This window comes from Pleurodeles waltl, chromosome 2_1, assembly GCF_031143425.1.
Source record: "Pleurodeles waltl isolate 20211129_DDA chromosome 2_1, aPleWal1.hap1.20221129, whole genome shotgun sequence".
In the NCBI taxonomy this organism is placed as follows: Eukaryota; Metazoa; Chordata; class Amphibia; order Caudata; family Salamandridae; genus Pleurodeles; species Pleurodeles waltl.
This window is the reverse complement of record NC_090438.1, coordinates 130,098,605-130,120,999: the sequence shown is the minus strand read 5'-3', so window position 1 is coordinate 130,120,999 and position 22,395 is coordinate 130,098,605. Positions and strand designations below refer to the sequence as shown.

Sequence of the window (22,395 nt, the reverse complement as noted above, 5' to 3'; positions counted from 1 at the left end):
CAAACAGCAGCTGCCATGGAGGGAACACCAAGAAAGAGGAAGCTGAAATTTGAGTTTGAGTAAATCAATTAATTCTAGTATGGCTGCGCTGCAAAGGCGGTATTTGTCATAGATCTCATCCTCAGTTTGCTGAAAAAGAGTCTGCCTTGTTCTATATATCTTCTCCTGTCTGTGGCCCCTCCTCATCCTCTGCTGGGCTGCGTGGACTCTCCTTCTCACTGCTATCAGGTATATCTCCGCCATCTTGAGTAACCCAGATGCCTTCTGGGTCTCCTTTTATAGTTTGGTAATGGTTACCACCTGCTCTGAGTTAGTGGTAAATGGGACATGCAAAATGGGCTTTTTGCGACTAGTCGCAATTTGCGAGTTGCAATTGCATTAGGTTTGCGACTCGCAAATTGCGACTTGGTATTTGCGGGTCGCAAAATGGGGTCGCAACGGATGCGACTCGCAAACGGGTCCCATCGCTTTTTGCGAGTCGGAAATGGGCTTTTTGCATCCCATTTCCGATTTTGCACTGTCGCAAATAGCGATTCGGCCCGTTTGCGACTCGCAAACCTTTGCTACATCTGGCCCATAGTGTGGTGTTACTATAATAAAGTACCTTTACTTTTTAACAGTGTGTGTTTTCTTTCATGTGTGATAGGTTGCTGTGTGACTATTATTGTATTGCATATGCTTTACATGTCTCCTAGATAAGTCTTAGCTGCTCATCCACAGCTATCTCTAGAGAGCCCTGGCTTCCTAGACACTGCCAATATTCACTAATAGGGGTCTCCTGGACCTGGTATAAAGTGCCAACACCATAAGTGTCCACCACACACCAGGCCAGCTTCCTACACTCCTAATCTCAGTATATGTGCTGCAACCACCACAATCCTTTTCATGAACACCCAATCACACTTGAGGGCACTCTGCAAACTGAAAATGCTCCTGGTCACCACACACAACAGGTACTGCCTATGGCCAGCAGGACAGCAATGTGAAAATAAGCATCCTGCAGGTCTAATGCAAACATCCAGTCTCCAGAGTCTAGGGGAGACAAGATCTTGGCCAGAGTGAGCATCTTAAATAGATCCTTCCGCTGGAATGTATTGAGAGAGTGTAGATCAGAAAGCTTCTTACCTGTAGGTGTAGTTTTGCAGCTTGAAGATTTTCTAGATTCACATATTGTGTCTGGGTTCGGATTTTCTACTATTCCTTTAATACTTTTTAGTCTGTCTTCTCTCTTTACTTTTATTTGTTTTTATGCGTCGACGGCCACACCATTTGGTGACCTTTGTGATGTACCCACACTTACTCCGGATGTCTCTGCCCCAGTTTGCCATATTCATGTTCTTTTGTTTTCTCTCCATCTTCTTGGTGGAGGCGGGAGGGCCGCTTGTGAATCCAGAAAATCTTCAAGCTGAAAAACTACACCTACAGGTAAGAAACGTTTTGTTTGCAGAGTGAATCTTTTCTGGATTCACATGCTATATTGATTGCTAAGCAGTTCCTTCCTATTGTGGTGGTTGGTTTGAATATGGATATTGGTTTGCAAATAAATGTTTTCTTTCCCTTTGTCCCACCTGGGCCTCCTTGCTTATCTGAATGTAAATATAGTAATGCTTTGTAAAGGTATATACTGAAGTCCATGTTGCTGCTATACAAAGTTATTGTAATGGTGCATTTGAAATAAAATCCACTGTAGCCCCTTTTTTCCATGTAGAGCGTGTCCCTGAAACTCTGGGTAAAGCGTCCACTGCATTGTGGTGACACAGTTGAATTACTTGTGCAATCCATCGTGAGATGATACCTTTAGACATAGGCTTTTGTTTTACATTTTTTGAAAATGCAACAAACAATTTCTGAGTTTCTTGAAAGGATTTGGGGCCAGATGTAGGAAACACTTTGCGAGTCGCAAACGGAAACTTTTGCCGTTTGCGACTCGCAAATGCGTGTTTCCTATGCAGAAATGCATTTTGAGAGTCGGGACCGACTCGCAAAATGCATTTCCGAATCGCAAATAGGAAGGGGTGTTCCCTTCCTATTTGCGAGTCGCAGTGGTATGCAACTCCATTTGCGACCGCGTACGCGGTCGCAAATGGAGTCGCAGTTACCATCCACTTCAAGTGGATGGTAACCCACTCGCAAATTGGAAGGGGTCCCCATGGGACCCCTTCCAGTTTGAGACTGGACCCCAGAATATTTTTTCAGGGCAGGGAGTGGTCCAAGGGACCACTCCCTGCTCTGAAAAAACCGAAACAAAAGGTTTCGTTTTTTTTTTAAATGCAGCTCGTTTTCCCTTAGGGAAAACGGGCTACATTTAAAAAAAAAAAAAAACTGCTTTATTGAAAAGCAGGTCGCTAACATGGAGGCCTGCTGACTACAGCAGGCCTCCATGTTAGCGAGTGCCTATACTCGCAATGGGGCCGCAATTTGCGACCCACCTCATGAATATTCATGAGGTGGGTCATTGCGACCCCATTGCGAGTCGCAGTCGGTGTCTGAGACACCGTACTGCATAGCAATTTGCGACTTGCAAATTGCGAGTCGCAGGGACTCGCAATTTGCAAGTCGCAAATTGCTATCTTCCTACATCTGGCCCTTAGTTCTTTCAATGTAATATATTATGCAACCTCTTGTGTCAAATGCATGTAAACTCCTTTCCGCCTCTGTTTTAGGATTCTGAAGAAACCTGGTAATTTTGTTGATTGGTTAATATGGAATCGAGATACCACTTTTGGTAAAAAAAAATGAGGGTCTCTCCTCATAACAATTCTATCTTTATGAATTTGAAAATATGGTTCTTGAATAGTAAGTGCCTGCAGTTCACTTACTCTAGGTAAAGAAGTGATAGGAACTAAAATTGCTGTTTTGAGTGTTAACATTTGCAAAGTCACTTTGTGTAACGTTTCAAAGGGTTTCCTCATGAGTTGAGTAAGAAGTAGGTTTAAGTTTCAAGTAGGCACTGGTACCCTTTTTGGGGGTGCTATCCTTTTAGCTCCTTCTAAGAATGTATTGACTACTGGAGATGTGAAAAAACTTCTTCCTGTGTGACCCATTGTATACACCACAATAGAAGCCAAATGTGCTCTAAAAGAAACATAAGTGAGGCCTTCTTGTAATAAATGGGTTAGGTTTTTTAAAATTGTTTTTTTCCTTTGTAATCTTTTTAACTATATGCTTCTTTCTACACCATAGTGTAAATCTCCTCCATTTTACCATGTAACACGTTATAGTTACTGGTTCCCTGGCTTCTTTTAACACAGGTAATGTGTCCTTTGGTAACCTTAAATAACCAAATTCTATGTCTTCAGGAGCAACACCATTAACTAGAAATATTCTGGCTCTGGGTGCAGAACTTTTCCTTTTTCTATAGACAACAAGTCTTGTCTTCTTGGTAGGCATAATAAGTTCCCCTGAGCTAATTGAATCAACTGAGTACCATTTGTGTCTCACCCAATGTGGTGCTATTACAATTAGTCGTATGGCTCCTTTTGCATCTGTTGATTACTCTAGCAGTGGAACTGGTGGAAAAGCATAAGCAAATGTCCCTGGACAGTCTATCGAAAGGGCATTCCCTAGAGATTGAGGGTGTGGTAGTCTGGACGCAAAGTTTTTGCATTTTGCATTCCATGGGGTGGCAAACAAGCCTATTGGGGTCCCCCATACTTTGAAAATCTTGTTTACTCACTATCTGATTTAGTTCCCATTCATGTGTGCCGGATGCCAATGTGCTTTGCAATTCTCATTCCCCGGTAAATTAATCATTTGAATGTCTATGTATCTTTGAATTGCCCACTTCTAGATTTGTTGGACTTACCTTGAGAGAGTGGGTGGTTGGGTCACTCCCTGTTTGTTGATGTAAAACATTGTTATTGTGTTGTCTGTCTGGCTTAGGACCGTTTTGCACTGAATGTGTTTTGGAATGCTTTCATAGCTAACCAAGCAGTCTTTAACTCCAGCCAATTTATGTGTTGAACTGCAACATGATTGTTCCATATTTCTCATATCTTCAGAGAGTTCACTTGGTAGCATGGGTAGATATTGTTTTTGTTTGTGTAGGCATCAGTGTTTCTAAGAGGAAACAAGCTTGTGGTTTGACCACCTCTAATTAAACACTGTCTCTGTCTGCTTCATCTTTAATCGCCAAATTGTACATCACCAAATCATCAGATGGGGATGGTTGATGGATAGGACTCAACCGCTTTTCAGGGGAGTCCCCCTCTAGATCCTCCCATTGACTCTCCCCATATTCTCCTTTTTCCGAAGGATGATAATAACTTTGGTCTTCCTCTTCTTCATAATAAACTTCCTCTTCTTCCTCCTAAGGCTCAGGTGTATGAGGGGGTCGAATTTCATCCACTTCAGGTTCTGAAATTTCTTTTGACATCAAAATCTTTCGTGGTATCTGGAAAGCCTTTAGACTTGTCGAATTCTCTTTTCTTTTGGATGATTGCAGCCTACTCGGCCTTGTTTTCTATTTCGAGAGCTCAGTCTTCAGGGCTAGCAGTGCTTTGTTTTCTTTACGACGTTGTCGGCGAAGCTTCTTTTGCAGCCTGTTACAACTGTGAGTTTTCAGAACTCGTGTATGCGTCTACTGATTTTCGTGGGGTTTTGGTGTCTTTTGCATTCCCTTCTTTTGGCGACATATGCTTTTTCAAGCTCTTATCTCCAATGTAAACCCCCTTGTGGGATCTGTTGGATTCTGTGTCTTGGGATCTGCCTGCAGTCGGTGAGTTTCGGCGCCGAGGCCCCCATTGGGTGTGGACGGTCAGATTTGTTTGAGTCAATGGAAGTAACTGTAGTGTGAGGCTCTGTTACCTCCTTACGGCTCTTCTTCTGCATCTCCTCTCCGATCTCCACAATGTCTCAGTCACTCTCCTTCGGCGTCCTCGGTGACATTGTACTCATCATCACTGGATAGTCCAAGATCTTTCAAAGATGGTGCCGGTTTTTCTCCCTGAAGTGTGTGGTGTGCCATCGTCTGTCTCACCCTTAACGTTTTCGGTGCAAATACTGTGGTGGCAATTTTTACAAAACTGAAATGGTGTCTTCTCCATTATACCACTCAGGGAGCCCCCCCATCCATGCATTCTCATCGATCCATTGGTGTAAAGATAAAAAACTCACTGACGCTACACTTCATCCATTTTGCGGAACTGTTTTCCTTCAGTAGTCTTGTATTCTGTCCAACTCTTCTCCATGTTTTTGTGCAATTCTTTGAAATTCCTTATCCCGTTGAAGACGTCTCCTTAAAAACATCCAGACCCAACTGTGGAAAAAAAGAATCTGAAGATGGCAAACTGGGGCAGAGAAATCAAGAGGAAGTGTGACGACGTCACAAAGGACACCAAATGGTGGGTCCGTCGACACCCACAAACAAATAAAAGTAAAGAGAGAAGACAGACTAAAAAGTTTTAAAGGAATAGTAGAAAATTCATACCCAACCACTAGATGGCAGATTAATGCACAGCATGTGAATCCAGAAATGATTCACACTGCAAAACCGTCCTTCTGCACATAAATAAGAAGTGAAATGTTATGAGTCCTGTGTTCCAGGCCCCCCAGGTCTTCAGGGGTTGAATCCCTAACACAAGGGTACAAGGACTTAGTTCAGTTAACCTTCACTGAGGAAGTCCGGTTTAACTACAGCCCACACAACCCACTGAGCATTTCTGTGAGGGTGCTGTTTGTGTCTTCTAAGTTACTAACCGTCTCTGAAAGGGTGGTAATTCAAACCCAATTTCGTTCTTAAAATAGCACACTGAAGCATAGCAGTAAGAATGACTGCATACTTTAAAGTGTTTAGTTCAATGGTCTTATTCTTTTGCTTAGTACATAACCATACAGAATACAATACAAAACAGCACTTGTGCATGTTGCTAGCAGTGGGAATAAACAATCTGCTAAAGAAACCTTTGGAAGACCCACTCAACTAGCAGACTACTGCTCTATCTCTCTTTGACCATTCCTAGCCAAGGCCATGGAGAAAGCCATCAACAAACAACTTGCTCATTACCTCGATGCACACCCTGCTACTAGACACCATGCAATCAGATTTTCGACCCAACCTCAGCACCGAGACTGCCTTCATCACAGTCACAGACAACATTAGGCTAATCTTCAACAGGAGATATAGTAGCATCCATACTACTCAAACTCTCTGCAGCCTTCGACACAGTCTCCCTCTCCACTATGATCAGACAACTACATGAAACTGCCATCCAAGGTCCTGCCCTCAACTGAAACTGCTCCTTCCTTACATAGAGAACACAAAAAAATCAACCTGTCACCCTACTCGTCGGAGGCCAACAACCTCCAATGTGGAGTTCCCCAAAGTTATTCAACATCCACATGGCGGACCACATCAGACCATACAACATCAACATACTTTCCTAAGCACTCGACACTCAACTGATTCCCTCTCAGACAAGACCCCCACTACAAAACTAACTTCTCTACCTTCATGACCACAGTAGCCACTTGGATGAAGTCAAACTGCCTCAAACTCAACACAGACAAAACTGAAGGGGCTCCACCTAGCAGCCAACTGACCTCAGATCCACCCCAATTCCCATTACCAACACAAGAAATGTGGGAGTCATCCTGGATGACAAGCTCAACATGACAGCCCAAGTAAATGCAGTGACCTGTTTACACATCTTGAAGATGCTGCAAAAGATCTTCAAGTGGCTACCAGAGAACACCAGGGCAATAGTTACGCAGGTCTTGATTACCAGCAGACTTGACTCTAGCAACGCACTCTATGCAGGAATCTCTAAGAAGCTCCTGAACAGGATCAGCAAGACTCATCCTCACCCTATCCCACTGCACCCATATCATATCTCATCTCAGAGCTCTCTTCCCTGGCTCCCTATACACATACGCAACCAGTTAAAACTACTGACACATACATAAAAAACAACACAACACTACCCCTGTGTACCTCAACAGCCGCATACACTGCAACATACCTCTTAGGCACCTCAGCTCAGCTGGACTCTGTAAGAAGTTGGCTCTGTATATACTATCTCAAAGTGAGAGACAGTGTGCACAGAGTTCAAGGTTTCCCCTTAGAGGTTGATAGTGGCAAAATTTGATAATACTAATGCTCTATTTTGTGGTAGTGTGGTCGAGCAGTAGGCTTATCGAGGGTAGTGTTAAGCATTTGTTGTACACACACAGTCAATAAATGAGAACACACACTCAAAGACTTAACTCCAGGCCAATAGGTTTTTATATAGAAAAATATTATTTTCTTAATTTATTTTAGAACCACAAGGTTAAAATTTTAGGTAAGTACATAAATTGTAAGGTACTTCACACAGGTAGGTATGGATCTTTGAATGAAAACAGTAATGTACACAGTTTTGGCAAAAATGGCAATAAGCGATTTTAAAAGTGGACACACTGTAAAAATCAACAGTCCCTGGGGGAGGTAAGTAATAGTTAGTTTCTCAGGTAAGTAAAGCACTTACAAGTTCAGCCTCCTGCGCATAGGCAGCCCACCGTTGGGTGTTCAAGTCAACCCCGAACACCCAGCACCAGCAACACAGGGCGGGTCAGGTGCAGAGTAAACACTTACAAGTTCAGTCTCCTGGGCATAGGGAGCCCACTGTTGGGAGTTCAAGTCATCCCCAAACACCCAGCACCAGCAACACAGGGCCGCTCAGGTGCAGAGGTCAAAGTAGGGCCCAAATAGCATAGGCGCCTATAGAGAACAGGGGTGTTCCGGTTCCAGTCTGCTAGCAGGTAAGTACCTGCGTCCTCGGGGAGCAAACCAGGGAGCTTTTGTAGAGCACTGGGGGGGACACACACAGGCACACAAAATACACCCTCAGCGGCACTGGGGCGGCCGGATGCAGTGTGCAAAGTAGGTGTCGGGTTTTGCGTTGAAAGCAATGGAGGGACCCGGGGGTCATTCTGGTGATGCAGGCAGGTCACAGGGGGGCTTCTCGGGCCAGACACCGACTGGGCTAGGATGAGGGACGCCTGCTGGTCACTCCTGCACCAATGGTTAGTTCCTCTTGGTCCAGAGGGCTGTGGGTGCAGTGCTTTCTCCAGGCGTCGGGTTACTTTGTTATCGGGCAGTCGTGGTCAGGGGCAGCCTCTGGATCCTCTCTGCAGGCATCGCTGTGGGGGTGCAGGGAGGTCGACTCAGGGTGTCCAAGTCGTTGGAGTTACCTGGGAGTCCTCTCTGCGGTGTTGGTTTCTCTGGACACAGGCCAGGGGCGTCTGGTGCAGAGTGTGAAGACTCAAGCTTCCAGAGTGAGGCCTTAGTCTTCTTTAAAGATGGTTTCTTGGTTGTAGATTTGGACAGAGCAGCTGTTCTCAGGAGGTTCTTGGTCCTTTAGGTGCAGGTCAGTCCTCTGAGTCCTCAGAGGTCGCTGGTCCCCCTGGATGCGTCGCTGTGCAGGTTCTTTGAATCTGGAGACAGGCCAGTAGGGCTGGGGCCAAGTCAGTTGTTGTCTCCGTCGTCTCTGCGGTCCTTCTTCTTTCTTCAGGTTGCAGGAATCTGATTGGTGGGTGTAGGAAGTTGGCTCTGTATGCACTATTTCAAAGTAAGGAATAGTATGCACAGAGTCCAAGGGTTCCCCTTAGAGGTAAGATAGTGGCAAAAAGAGATAATACTAATGCTCTATTTTGTGGTAGTGTGGTCGAGCAGTAGGCTTATCAAAGGAGTAGTGTTAAGCACTTGTTGTACACACACAAGCAATAAATGAGGAACACACACTCAAAGACAATTCCAGGCCAATAGGTTTTTGTATAGAAAAATATATTTTCTTAGTTTATTTTAAGAACCACAGGTTCAAATTTTACATGTAATACTTCAAATGAAAGGTATTGCAGGTAAGTACTTTAGGAACTTTGAATAATCACAATAACATATATACTTTTCAAATAAATCACATATAGCTATTTTAAAAATAGACAGTGCAATTTTCACAGTTCCTAGGGGGAGTAAGTGTTTGTTAGTTTTTGCAGGTAAGTAAACCTCCTTCGGGGTTCAAGTTTGGGTCCAAGGTAGCCCACCGTTGGGGGTTCAGAGCAACCCCAAAGTTACCACACCAGCAGCTCAGGGCCGGTCAGGTGCAGAGTTCAAAGTGGTGCCCAAAACGCATAGGCTTCAATGGAGAAGGGGGTGCCCCGGTTCCAGTCTGCCAGCAGGTAAGTACCTGCGTCTTCGGAGGGCAGACCAGGGGGGTTTTGTAGGGCACCGGGGGGGACACAAGTTAGCACAGAAAGTACACCCTCAGCAGCACAGGGGCGGCCGGGTGCAGTGTGCAAACACACGTCGGGTTTCCAATGAAAATCAATGGGAGACCAAGGGGTCTCTTCAGCGATGCAGGCAGGCAAGGGGGGGCTCCTCCGGGTAGCCACCACTTGGGCAAGGGAGAGGGCCTCTTGGGGGTCACTCCTGCACTGGAGTTCCGATCTTTCAGGTCCTGGGGGCTGCGGGTGCAGAGTCTTTATCAGGCGTCGGGATCTGGGAGTCAGGCAGTCGCGGTCAGGGGGAGCCTCGGGATTCCCTCTGCAGGCGTCGCTGTAGGGGTTCAGGGGGGGCAACTCTGGTTACTCACAGTCTCGTAGTCGCCGGGGAGTCCTCCCTGAAGTGTTGTTTCTCCACAAGTCGGGCCGGGCGTCGGGTGCAGAGTAGCAAGTCTCACGCTTCCGGCGGTAAACGCAGTTGTCTTGAAGTTGCTTCTTTGGAAACAAAGTTGCAGTCTTGGGTGAACAGGGCCGCTGTCCTCTGGAGTTTCTTGGTCCTTCTAGAGCAGGGCAGTCCTCTGAGGATTCAGAGGTCGCTGGTCCCTGTGGAAAGCGTGGCTGGAGCAGTGTCTTTAGAAGGGGGGAGACAGGCCGGTAGAGCTGGGGCCAAAGCAGTTGGTGTCTCCGTCTTCTCTGCAGGGTTTTTCAGCTTAGCAGTCCTCTTCTTCTTAGGTTGCAGGGATCTGAGTTCCTAGGTTTAGGGGAGCCCCTAAATACAGAATTTAGGGGTGTGTTTAGGTCAGGGAGAGCAGTAGCCAATGGCTACTAGCCCTGAGGGTGGCTACACCCTCTTTGTGCCTCCTCCCAAGGGGAGGGGGTCACATTCCTATACCTATTGGGGGGATCCTCCATCTGCAAGATGGAGGATTCCTAAAAGTCAGAGTCACTTCAGCTCAGGTTGCCTTAGGGGCTGTCCTGACTGGTCAGTGACTCCTCCTTGTTTTTCTCATTATCTCCTCCGGCCTTGCCGCCAAAAGTGGGGCCGTGGCCGGAGGGGGCGGGCAACTCCACTAGCTGGAATGCCCTGTGGTGCTGTAACAAAGGGGGTGAGCCTTTGAGGCTCACCGCCAGGTGTTACAGCTCCTGCAAGGGGGAGGTGATAAGCATCTCCACCCAGTGCAGTCTTTGTTACTAGCCACAGAGTGACAAAGGCACTCTCCCCATGTGGCCAGCAACATGTCTCGAGTGTGGCAGGCTGCTAAAACCAGCCAGCCTACACGGGTAGTTGGTTAAGGTTTCAGGGGGCACCTCTAAGGTGCCCTCTGGGGTGTATGTTACAATAAAATGTACACTGGCATCAGTGTGCATTTATTGTGCTGAGAAGTTTGATACCAAACTTCCCAGTTTTCAGTGTAGCTATTATGGTGCTGTGGAGTTCGTGTTTGACAGACTCACAGATCATATACTCTTATGGCTACCCTGTACTTACAATGTCTAAGGTTTTGCTTAGACACTGTAGGGGCACAGTACTCATGCACTGGTGCCCTCACCTATGGTATAGTGTACCCTGCCTTAGGGCTGTAAGGCCTGCTAGAGGGGTGACTTATCTATACTGCATAGGCAGTGTGAGGTTGGCATGGCACCCTGAGGGGAGTGCCATGTCGACTTACTCGTTTTGTCCTCACCAGCACACACAAGCTGGCAAGCAGTGTGTCTGTGCTGAGTGAGGGGTCCCCAGGGTGGCATAAGATATGCTGCAGCCCTTAGAGACCTTCCCTGGCATCAGGGCCCTTGGTACCAGGGGTACCAGTTACAAGGGACTTACCTGGGTGCCAGGGTGTGCCAATTGTGTAAACAAAAGTACAGGTTAGGGAAAGAACACTGGTGCTGGGGCCTGGTTAGCAGGCCTCAGCACACTTTCAAATCAAAACATAGCATCAGCAAAGGCAAAAAGTCAGGGGGTAACCATGCCAAGGAGGCATTTCCTTACACAGAGTCTTTACCAGGCGTCAGATCTTAGAAGCAGGCAGTTGCGGTCAGGGGGAGCCTCGGGATTCCCTCTGCAGGCATCGCTGTGGGGGCTTAGGGGGGCAACTCTGGCTACTCACGGTCTCGCAGTCGCCGGGGAGTCCTCCCTGAAGTGATTGTTCTCCACAAGTCGAGCCGGGGGCGTCGGGTGCAGAGTGTCAAGTCTCACGCTTCCGGCGGGAAACACAAGTTTGTTGCAAAGTTGCTTCTTTGTTTCAAAGTTGCAGTCTTTGGTGAACAGAGCCGCTGTCCTTTGGAGGTCTTGGTCCTTCTAGATGCAGGGCAGTCCTCTGAGGATTCAGAGGTCGCTGGTCCCTGTGGAAAGCGTCGCTGGAGCAGTGTCTTTAGAAGTGGGGAGACAGGCCGGTAGAGCTGGGGCCAAAGCAGTTGGTGTCTCCGTCTTCTCTGCAGGGTTTTTCAGCTGAGCAGTCCTCTTCTTCTTAGGTTGTAGGAATCTATCTTGCTGGGTTCTGGGAGCCCATAAATACTCAATTTAGGGGTGTGTTTAGGTCAGGGAGGGCAGTAGCCAATGGCTACTGTCCTTGAGGATGGCTACACCCTCTTTGTGCCTCCTCCCTGAGGGGAGGGGGGCACATCCCTATTCCTATTGGGGGAGTACTCCATCTGCAAGATGGAGGATTTCTAAAAGTCAGAGTCACCTCAGCTCAGGACACCTTAGGGGCTGTCCTGACTGGCCAGTGACTCCTTCTTGTTTTTCTCATTATCTCCTCTGGACTTGCCACCAAAAGTAGGGGCCGTGTCCAGGGGGCAGGCATCTCCACTAGCTGGAGTGCCCTGGGGCATTGTAACACAAAGCCCGAGCCTTTGAAGCTCACTGCTAGGTGTTACAGTTCCTGCAGGGGGGAGGTGTGAAGCACCTCCACCCAGAGCAGGCTTTTGTTTCTGTCCTCAGACAGCACAAAGGCCCTCACCACATGGGGTCAGAAACTCATCTCTCTGCAGCAGGCTGGCACAGACCAGTCAGTCCTGCACTGAACAATTGGGTAAAATACAGGGGGCATCTCTAAGACGCCCTCTGTGTGCATTTTTTAATAAATCCAACACTGGCATCAGTGTGGGTTTATTATTCTGAGAAGTTTGATACCAAACTTCCCAGTATTCAGTGTAGCCATTATGGAGCTGTGGAGTTCGTTTTTGACAGACTCCCAGACCATATACTCTTATGGCTACCCTGCACTTACAATGTCTAAGGTTTTGCTTAGACACTGTAGGGGCATAGTGCTCATGCACCTATGCCCTCACCTGTGGTATAGTTTACCCTGCCTTAGGGCTGTAAGGCCTGTTAGAGGGGTGACTTACCTATGCCATAGGCAGTGTGAGGTTGGTATGGCACCATGAGGGGAGTGCCATGTCGACTTAGTCATTTTCTCCCCACCAGCACACACAAGCTGGCAAGCAGTGTGTCTGTGCTGAGTGAGGGGTCCCTAGGGTGGCATAAGACATGCTGCAGCCCTTAGAGACCTTCCCTGGCATCAGGGCCCTTGGTACCATGGGTACCAGTCACAAGGGACTTACCTGGGTGCCAGGGTTGTGCCAATTGTGGAGACAATGGTACATTTTAGGTGAAAGAACACTGGTGCTGGGGTCTGATTAGCAGGGTCCCAGCACACTTCTCAGTCAAGTCAGCATCAGTATCAGGCAAAAAGTGGGGGGTAATTGCAACAGGGAGCCATTTCCTTACTGTGGGTGACTCCTCCCTTCTTTTCTGATTATCTCCTCCGGACTTGCCGCCAAAAGTGGGGGCTGTGTCTGGAGGGGCGGGCATCTCTACTAGCTGGAGTGCCCTGGGGCGCTGTAACACCAGGCTTGAGCCTATGAGGCTCACCGCCAGGTGTTACAGTTCCTGCAGATGGGAGTGAGAAGCACCTCCATCCAGTGCAGGCTTTGTTCTTGGCCACAGAGTGACAAAGGCACTCACCCCATGTGGCCAGAAACCCATCTGGATGTGGCAGGCTGGCAGGAACTGGTCAGCCTAACACTAGCATTTGGACTGGTATACAGGGGGCATCTCTAAGATACCCTCTGTGTGCATTTTTCAATAAATCCCACACTGGCATCAGGCTGAAAAGACTGGTGCGCTGGAGGAGGGGTTTGGCATTGATGGACTGGGATCTCTCTAATGTAGCATAGCTGGTGGAATTGCCTTGTTGGAGCAGAAAGGCCCAAGGAATACGCCATGGTTATGCTCTCTTTAAAGCACTCGATGATAAGGTAATATCACAGAGTGATATTAAGGGATGACATTTCCCTTGCATACTGGAGAAATTTTGTTTGAAAATGTCTGGTTAAAGATCATTTAGAGGCTCCAGATGTGTGACTGAAGGGGTGGAAAGAAATTAACTAACGTCAACGTGCAGAAGTGGCGCTTAGATATGGCTCCACTCACCACTGCTGGAGCAAAACAACATTAATGCAGATTTGCACAACACACACTAGCAGTATGTAGGAGAACCACTCTGAAAGTTTCAGAATCCAGTCTGATGCCTGGATATTCACAATGTACGGAATCTGCAGTTAGACCTATCCATCTGAAATCGGATTCTGTCCCACATATCATCTTCCATTTAGCAGAGTCCCAGAGAGTAGGCACTGTTGCCAAGGCTATGAACTCTTTGTGGTAGATGTATAGTTGCATCTACCTGTACTGTGTTTCAGCACCAACGTCTGGAAATATTAGTATAAGCAGAGTGTGTTTTCAGTCCTGCCAGTTTCACAGCTATAGGGACTTTGTAATCGAGGTCTTTAAGCACTACTACGCTAGTTTTTAGCAGACACATCTTGTCATCTTCTCTAGAGAAGCTGAGGGATCAAAGAAGTCCCTCAAAAAAAGAAATCACTCCTGTGAATGGCTTCTCTACAGCTTGGAAGAAAACTTTAACATCCTGCAATCAAGCATGACCAGAGCTTCTCTCATAACTCTTGTGGCACTCAAGGACACTGTGAGTCTCCTTTTTCTATTGCTGTGTACATATCTATATTCCTTAGATATCAACTCCTCGTCTTCACAGTTCAGGTGAAGTCCATCACTTTGTGCTCCAGTACCAACATCATTCCACCATTAGAGCCCAACCTTCCGTCAACAGGGGGACACAGTAGTCTTGTTGGTCCTAGTCCAACCACTCTAACCAGTTGCACCTGTCCCCTCAGTGCTTCCTCAATTCTATCTGTCGATGGCTTCCTGAAGCCAACTTCCTGTCACAAAGAGGCTAGAATGATATTGGGTGTCTAAGTAATAGTGGCCATTGTATTTGCTGCTAGGCATTTTCAATCTTAATATTGTTTTAACTAGGTAATTACTTCAACAATACATTTTTGTTAAACTATAACATAAAACGAACAATAACATAGGAATACAGGGAGATAATTAGAAGATAATTTCTTAATACCATATTTCAAATATCAGTGCAGACAGGTTTGCAGAGTTGGAAAACCAAGAATCAAAGGTGGAACTGATTTTGTGCATTTAGACCGGGAACTGTTTACTTTCGTTCTGAAAAGTAGGGGAGGATTTGTATCAATATCTACAGCAACGTATACATTGGTAGTGATCTTCATACTAACCTGGAGGCCCTGATATTCCAAGTAGACCTGGTTCTCCTGGCTGTCCTTTGGGTCCGCCAAATCCTGGTTGGCCTGGAATGCCTGGAAAACCTTTGCTACCCTTCAGGCCTGAAGGAAAGTAGAAACACAATTTCAGGGCATAAATTAAGGTGTCTTTTCAGTCATTCACATGGACTCCAAGATGATATTTTATGCAGTGGAACTGTCTGCTTTCATGTTATTCTCCTGGTCTGCGACATATGCCTATATGCCAAACTGCATTCCTGTCTCCAGCCTCCACAGAAGCTGCACAGCTCATTACCAACACCTCAGTGGACATTTCTGCTGTACAATGGATTTGAATAGACTCTTTGGCCAGTGGCAATGCTTTCGGGAACCACCCTGTCAATGCTATGGATATTATGTAGACTTTCCCTCTAAATTCCTCTGGAAATGTGTCTGTATTCTTATGTGACTTTCACAATTTTAATAGGGTGTCTCGTGACAAGACAGACATGCACACAGGTAAATTTATAATCATATCAAATACTATTAATTATCAACATTGTTATAATTATTTTTATTATTCTGATGAATATGTGATGATCCCTTGTGAGAAACATTAAGAATACATAGCTCCATATGAAACTGCCTAAAATTTCTGGTCCAACAAATTTAGTAAGGCTTAACAATAAATACTCTTCTAGTGGTTAGCAAATACCTATATGTGCTGGTTATTTAAGGTAGCTGTACTTCTCGAATAAATTTATATCTATACAAATTTGGAAAAAGTTTTAACGCTTCACTCATTATGTAGGGCCTCCAATATCATATAGATGGGACCAGCCAAATGATCTATTGATTGAAGCAAAGCGTCATGGAGATGTCTGTAATATATAAAGCATCAAAATTACATTTTTACATGTTGATGTAAACTGTATGCAAGGTAGACTTTGAATCCACTTTTAGTCACTGGGCTGCACAATGCCGCCAAAATGGTTTGATTTTTGTTACAAAACAGAAAAAGAGAATGTATTTAAATGAAATTATATGTACTAAAAGAACATCGAAACAAATTACATTGCGTGATGTCATAGTGCACTAGTGTTTATAGTAAATAAACATTTTCTCAAGCAATTTCTTTGGACACTGATTATTCCACACCCCTAAAAACAAATAAATCCATAAATGTCCAAGAATCTTTTATCAAATTATTACAGTCCTGATTTCCCATCAGGATCACAATGGCCTTTTATATTCATGAGAAAGAGACAATATGGGGAAGTGCACTTATAAAGATTTGAACTTGGGCTACAAATGTCTATCTTATAGTCTCAAAGTCTCCGAAGAGACGCTGAAGGACTCCTGCAATTCAGTGCTCCCTATTCATCACCAGTCAAAGATGATCAAGCCATGAACACAGAGACGAATATCTGCAGGACACCTTTGGCTCACAAACTTCCATAACAAATAATTGCATAAGAATTACAGTTCGAACTGTGGTTGTAATTACTCCCCTGCAACAAGCCACCATTATTGTTTTGGACAGCCATTCAAGGGAAATTTTTACCAAACATGAAGGTCACCTTGTGCCTATCACTATGATACTACATCAGTGAAACAATGTTCTCAAAGATAAAGATTTACTCAAAAAACCTTCCTAAGAAGTAAGGAGAGCATACTTTAAAGCATGAGACAAGCATTCAAGTAGGAGAACCATATTGTGGTTGTTAGAATGTCTCTTAACTCTTGTATGGCTCCTTCCATGATTCTCACCATGCTACTGGGGTGGTATGCGGTATTATTAGAATGTGGAATAAAATATGTTTGATTGGTGAGCTGGAAGGTGGTGGCTGTTTGTAACTTTGAGAGCTTGATTACTCTGGCTGGAGTTTCTCTTTCTTACCAACAAAGAAATTGATTTATTTTACATCAGCCTCCTTTCTTACTTTCACACACATCATAAAAGATAATTGACTTAATAAGTGTTACCTGCAAAACATTGACTGCTAAGATTCAGTTTAAAAGCTTTGAAACATACAGAGTGTCCCTGTGGAACAATCCCCCTGATAAAGTTAAACAGATGAAAAACCTTGCCTCTTTTTTATTAAAATGTAAAACTTTCTAAGTTTATTGTTTGGACATAAAAGGTTTTATCTATTACCTTATGCCACATAGCTGCCAACTAACTGAATACCACTGTGTCACTCATTAGTGTAGAAATGCAGAGTTTTTGGTTGTCTGGGCTGCATGACATTTCAAGATTTCTGTATTCGTTTACTGATTTTTGTTTTTATATGCTATATGGTGCAAAATGAGTTTTTAAATACACAGTTTGCTGTTTAAATATCTGGTATTTTCTGGCGCACTGTGAAAGTTTTACTATTTTTACCATACTGATTATAACACACAATAAATACTAAAATCTTAAATGTTAAAGTTTTAAAATCTCTCACTGAAAGAGTGGTATGCAGTAAAACAGAAAGTACTGGCAAAACAATAAATAAACAAGATTAACAATATGATGCCCATGCATGCAACAAACTGTAAATGAGAAGACATGACATGCTATTGACAAATTCGCATACCTGGTGATCCTGGGACACCTGGGGATCCGGGCAAGCCGGGTTCTCCAGCAATAACGCATGGCAAAGTGAACCCTACATAGAAAGCAATAAGTTAGCACATGCTTGTAATTCATCCTTTTACTCCGGTATCCATGAATAGTAAATCCAACAATTGTAGGTATTGGAACACACCCACTTAAAAAAAGATTTTAAGCTATGTTATCAAAATTAATTCCAAACGTGATTTTAACAAGACTGTCAAGCCCAAAACTGGTATATCCAGTCAAAGCATTGACTACGGCTCAGTGGCAGGAAAAAAAACGCTACTGTGCATCTGAAGACCTGTTTACTGCTTATGGAACTAAGTGACCTTAGGTAGCTTTAATACTTCCATGTAGTTTCTGTTGTTTCAACTCTATTGTGAGGTTACATTTTAATATTAAATTTGAAAGCAAACTATATGTAGGGATTTGCAAAGTTTTAACTTTTTTAGGGAAGTCATGAACTCTTCCCTTACTTATCTTCCCTTGCATTCCTTAGCAGACAAATTGGGGTCCATCAAGTCTCTTGTGCTTTATTCTCTATGAGACAAACTGCAAGTGATGATGTGGTGCTCTGAAGAACCCGCCTCTCATATTATAACAACTGTTAGATAACAACCGCTGGTTTACTTTAAGGGCTACCCACTTCAATGTCTGGATTGGGTATAAGAGGTGAGGATAGCGGTGGTGAGACAATACATCCAAGGACAGGGGAACCAACGGACAGAACTACCTTTACCACGCAATGAACTCCTTTCTCACAATCCTTTATCAATTTCACTTCACTGTCCTTACAGGTCCCAAGCAGGATGATTAATTGAAAAATGGTGTGTTCACGCAGAGCTACTGGACTAAAAGGTGCTCAGCGATGATGACTATAAGGCTCCATGTCATCGGACACCATGCTTGCAATTCTTGTCATGTTGTTATAACCCCTGGAAATATTAGAGGAAATATATTTCAACAGTTTTAAAGTTAACCAAGACTGCAACTCCCAAAGGTCTATCAACTTGTAAAGCAAAATAACAAGGATTAAATATGGAGTCTCCTTGTCATCTTATCAAACACTGCAAGTCCCATTAACTTTCAATCCTGAACGTATTATAAAAATAATTGTTTTATAACTAATGAAACAAATGGGAAGAAGTTCACTCTACGGTCTTACAACAGACATCTAAAAGAAGAAACTGTGTTGTTTTCTGGACTCCTTTAAAATTATGCTTTTTGTTCCCACCCATGTGCTGAGACTTAAAGTATACACATATTAAATGATTGATAGCCTAATATAGAGGTAGTTGGGGGTCATGAACTGGGCAGAAGGAGGCACTAAGGCCTAAAAATCCACATTCCAGCAATTTACTAGTTCAAATAAGCAAGGGCGGCTCTCCAAGTCCTAGTCAGCTGCTCAAACCTGGCAGAGCACAGCACTCTTTAAATATCATAGTGGGCCTATATGTAAAGTCAGTAACCTGAGAAGAAGTCAAGCATCCTGTTTTTTTTAAACATATTTCATTGGGTTATCACCGGAACATAAACAAGACATGTACTAGGTTGTCATATAGTTCCAGCCAGAAAGCAACAGATGTAATGTACATAAGAAGTACAGTTTACACATAAGTAGCTCAACCAGTATAACATCAGACAGATATTTCGATCAAGCATCCTGTTTGTAGCAATCACAAGGCAATAAAAGTTGTCTTTCTAGATGAGACAAGGATTGAGAAACGTTTTTCAAATGTAATAGGGAACCTGCTTTGACTGGAAAAACCACAGGCAATATGGTGTATGTACTGCAGTATCTGATCATAGTTTAACTCTTGCTAAATCTTAGTAACTGATACCAAGTACTGCTAAGAGTTAAGGTATCATAAAAGTAAAGATATGTTTGTTTCTATATTTTGCTTGGCTACCCTTATACAGTGGTATAAACAGTTAACCATGAAATATGGTAAGTGTTTCACAGTTGCCAGTGAAATAACGATTTCAACATAATGACAGCCCAAACCCACTCTGTAGAGTGCTACCACTGTATGGGCTACTATGATTATGTGGCATGGAGAGCCATATTAAATGGAATGCTTTTTCCTAAAGTGTGTGGTAAAAATGCTAATTCAGTGGTACATTGTATGGTAGTATTATTTTCAATATTTTAACAAGAAATGTTTTTTGTGAAAGTCTCAAATTATGTTGCAAAAGCAATAAATCCATAATTATGTTGTAAACTCTGCAGATACAGAATCACATAAATTATTTGGCCCCACCACAGTCCATTGTTTTATCAACAATTTAGTCATCAAAGGAAAACCAAAACATTCTAAATCAGTGAAATATACTTTGAAGAAAACAACTTTTTAGAGTTAGCTTCTCCAAAAATAAACATATAAAGAATATGTAACAGGTAAGATGTCTAATCAGGTCCTATAATGACATCTCAGGATTCTGGTGACATTTACAAATGCCTACCACCCATGGTTTATGATGTAACTAGAACCCTTCAATTGAAAATTGCACCATATTACATGGCTACTGTAGTTTTAAATAGAGAGCACTTCCTTTATATGTAACACTATTCAACACCTGCAACACCTAAAACTGTGCACCTCAAATGTCTGTGCCGGGAGTGGTAATAGGCTTTTGTCATTTTCAGGCCGTCCTCAGCATCAGTGCTGGTGTGCTGAGGACGACTCTAGGCTGTCCTCGCACCGGACGCTTGCACCAGAGGGATTTCCTTCAAATGTGTTTTAGCTCTGGGAGCAGGGCACAGCTTCCCCAGCTCCCTAGGCTAGTTTTTTTTATTTGAAAGGACAATCAGTGTGAGTGGCGAGCTAACAAGTTCAGAAAAAGTGAAAGTGTATTGAGCCGATTTGCACATTTCACTTTCACTTCTTCAGTACTCACTAGCATTTCTCGGCCCCGAGCACCGAAGCAGATGGGAGAGGCATTGTTGGAAAGGGAAGAATCTACCCTTTCCAATGGTACCTTTCTCTAGTGGGGCTATGCTTGGGGAGGGACACACGAGGGCGATCCCCAAGCAAGGATCCACTCCATTAGACACCAGGAACACTTTTTTTGAGGGGAGAGCTTCCCCCTAACAATGGGCTAGTGCTCCCTCTCCCCTGGCCCCAAAAGTCTTGCTACACCCCTCTGGGGGCAGAAAGCCGACTAGACACCAGGAATTCATTTTTAAAAGCAAAGAAGGTGAAGCGGCACTCTTAGGCATTGCTCCTAGCCCCTTCCCAACCTTATAACCCTCAGAAATCTGTGTGCCCACCGTCCGAAGCAGATAATTTGTTTCCCTCCAATCTGTGCTTGGTGGGGGCAGAAAGTCCACTAGATCACCAGGATTATATTTGGAGGGGGGACATCCCCCTGGAAATGGGCTAACGCTTCCCCCTACCCCTAGGCCCAATTGTCTTTCTGTCCCCCTGATGGTATATTGGAGTTTGTTCCCTCCAATCTGCCCCTTGCGGGGGCAGAAAGCCCACTTGACACCCGGGCTGATTTTCTTTTGTGGAGAAATGAGTGGCCCACCTAGGCATTGGGCTTAACCCACTCCTGAAATTGCCCGCAACAGTCTATCTGTCCCTCACCCCCCATGTGGCAGATAAGAGGTCTTTAACTCCAATCTGTTCTAGTGGGAAGGGCAGAAAGTACAAGGTGTGAGGAGTGGCCCATTCACCCGCCCACCTCCGATATGACCATAACAGACCTTCTGCCCCCTGCCGACTAAAGCATCCCCATCTTTTTGGCAAGAAGGGAAATTTTGATTTTAGATGCCTTTTTGGGTAGCAGAGTTTGGTCTATTCCCAATATTGTCCTATTTCTATGCTGAATGACTGCATTATTCAGATCAGCTGCCACTTGGGAAAACCTACCAAACCCAGACGTCTGAAAACTAGACATCTGGGGGAGACGAGGCTGGTTGTCCTGTGTGGATCCTATAAAGTTTTCTTAGCTACAATGCCCTGCAAACCTCAAACTTTGCCTAAAATTGCCCATCTGTATTGAATTTCTGTAACATAAACATCTTGAATCTGCAGGAATCCACAAAATTCCTACTACCATGTGTTTCCCCCACTTGTCCCAATAAAAATGCTAACCTGTTTGTGTGACTTGTCCTAGTGCTCCCAATAGACACAAACCAAACCAGGGTCAATGAGAGTCGCTCTGCAAGACTCCCATTGACCTTGGTTTGATGCCTGCCTGTCATGTCAACTAGGCCCAGCCACACAAGTGAGGTAGCAATTTTATCTGGAGCCTTAGAGGAATTGTAGGTGATAGAAAATTTGTGGCTCCACGCAGACTCCAGAATGTTCCATAACAGAAATGTGAGGAAAATGCTTTTTAGTCAAAGTTTGAGGTTTGCAAGAGCTTCTGTGTGAAAAAATTATTTTGAGAGCTACGCAAGTCACCAGTTTAAAATAATGTACAGGTTTGCTAGGTGTCCTTTGGTGAGCTAGGGCCCAAAATCCACAATTAGCCGCATTACAAAAAAAGGGTCAGTTGCAGTTGAAAAATGTGATGTGTCCATGTTGTGTTTTGTGGCCTTTCCTGTTGCAGACACTAGACCCTACCCACACAAAAGGCACCATATTTATCAGGGCACTTGGGTGAATACTGTGTGGTTGGGAATTTGTGGCTCCTGCAGATCACAGAAATTTTCCTCACAAAATCTGAGGAAATTGTGTGTATTTTAGTTAAAGTTCGAAGTCTGCAAGTGTTTCTGGATGAGAAAACCCAGTGGGAGCCACACACGTCACTCCACCCTGAATTTCCTCCTTGTGTCTAGATTTCACAAATGTACAGGTATGCTAAGTTTCCAGAGGTGCCAACTGAGCTATGCCCCAAAACCCAAAGCGAGTCGCATTACAAAACAAGGGTCTTTTTTCAGTTGAGAAAAGTGATGTGCCCATGCTGTGTTCTGAGGCCTTTCCTATCACATGCACTAGCCCTACCAATGTAAGTGTGGTACCATTCTTATCAGGAGAATTAGGGTAATGCTG

At 44.4% G+C, this 22,395-nt stretch overlaps 1 protein-coding gene across 2 annotated transcripts in view; it reads right to left on the bottom strand.

Annotated features, from left to right (window-relative positions):
- The window catches only part of COL4A6 (collagen type IV alpha 6 chain), an 823,409-nt gene that overhangs the window by 329,551 nt on the left and 471,463 nt on the right, over positions 1-22,395 (bottom strand). For both annotated transcript variants that reach the window (XM_069211616.1, XM_069211626.1), the window contains 2 exons: positions 17,373-17,444; positions 14,806-14,913 (listed from right to left, as the gene is read on the bottom strand). In XM_069211616.1, coding sequence (XP_069067717.1) covers positions 14,806-14,913; positions 17,373-17,444 — 180 coding nt within the window. The remainder of the gene's footprint in view (positions 1-14,805; positions 14,914-17,372; positions 17,445-22,395) is intronic.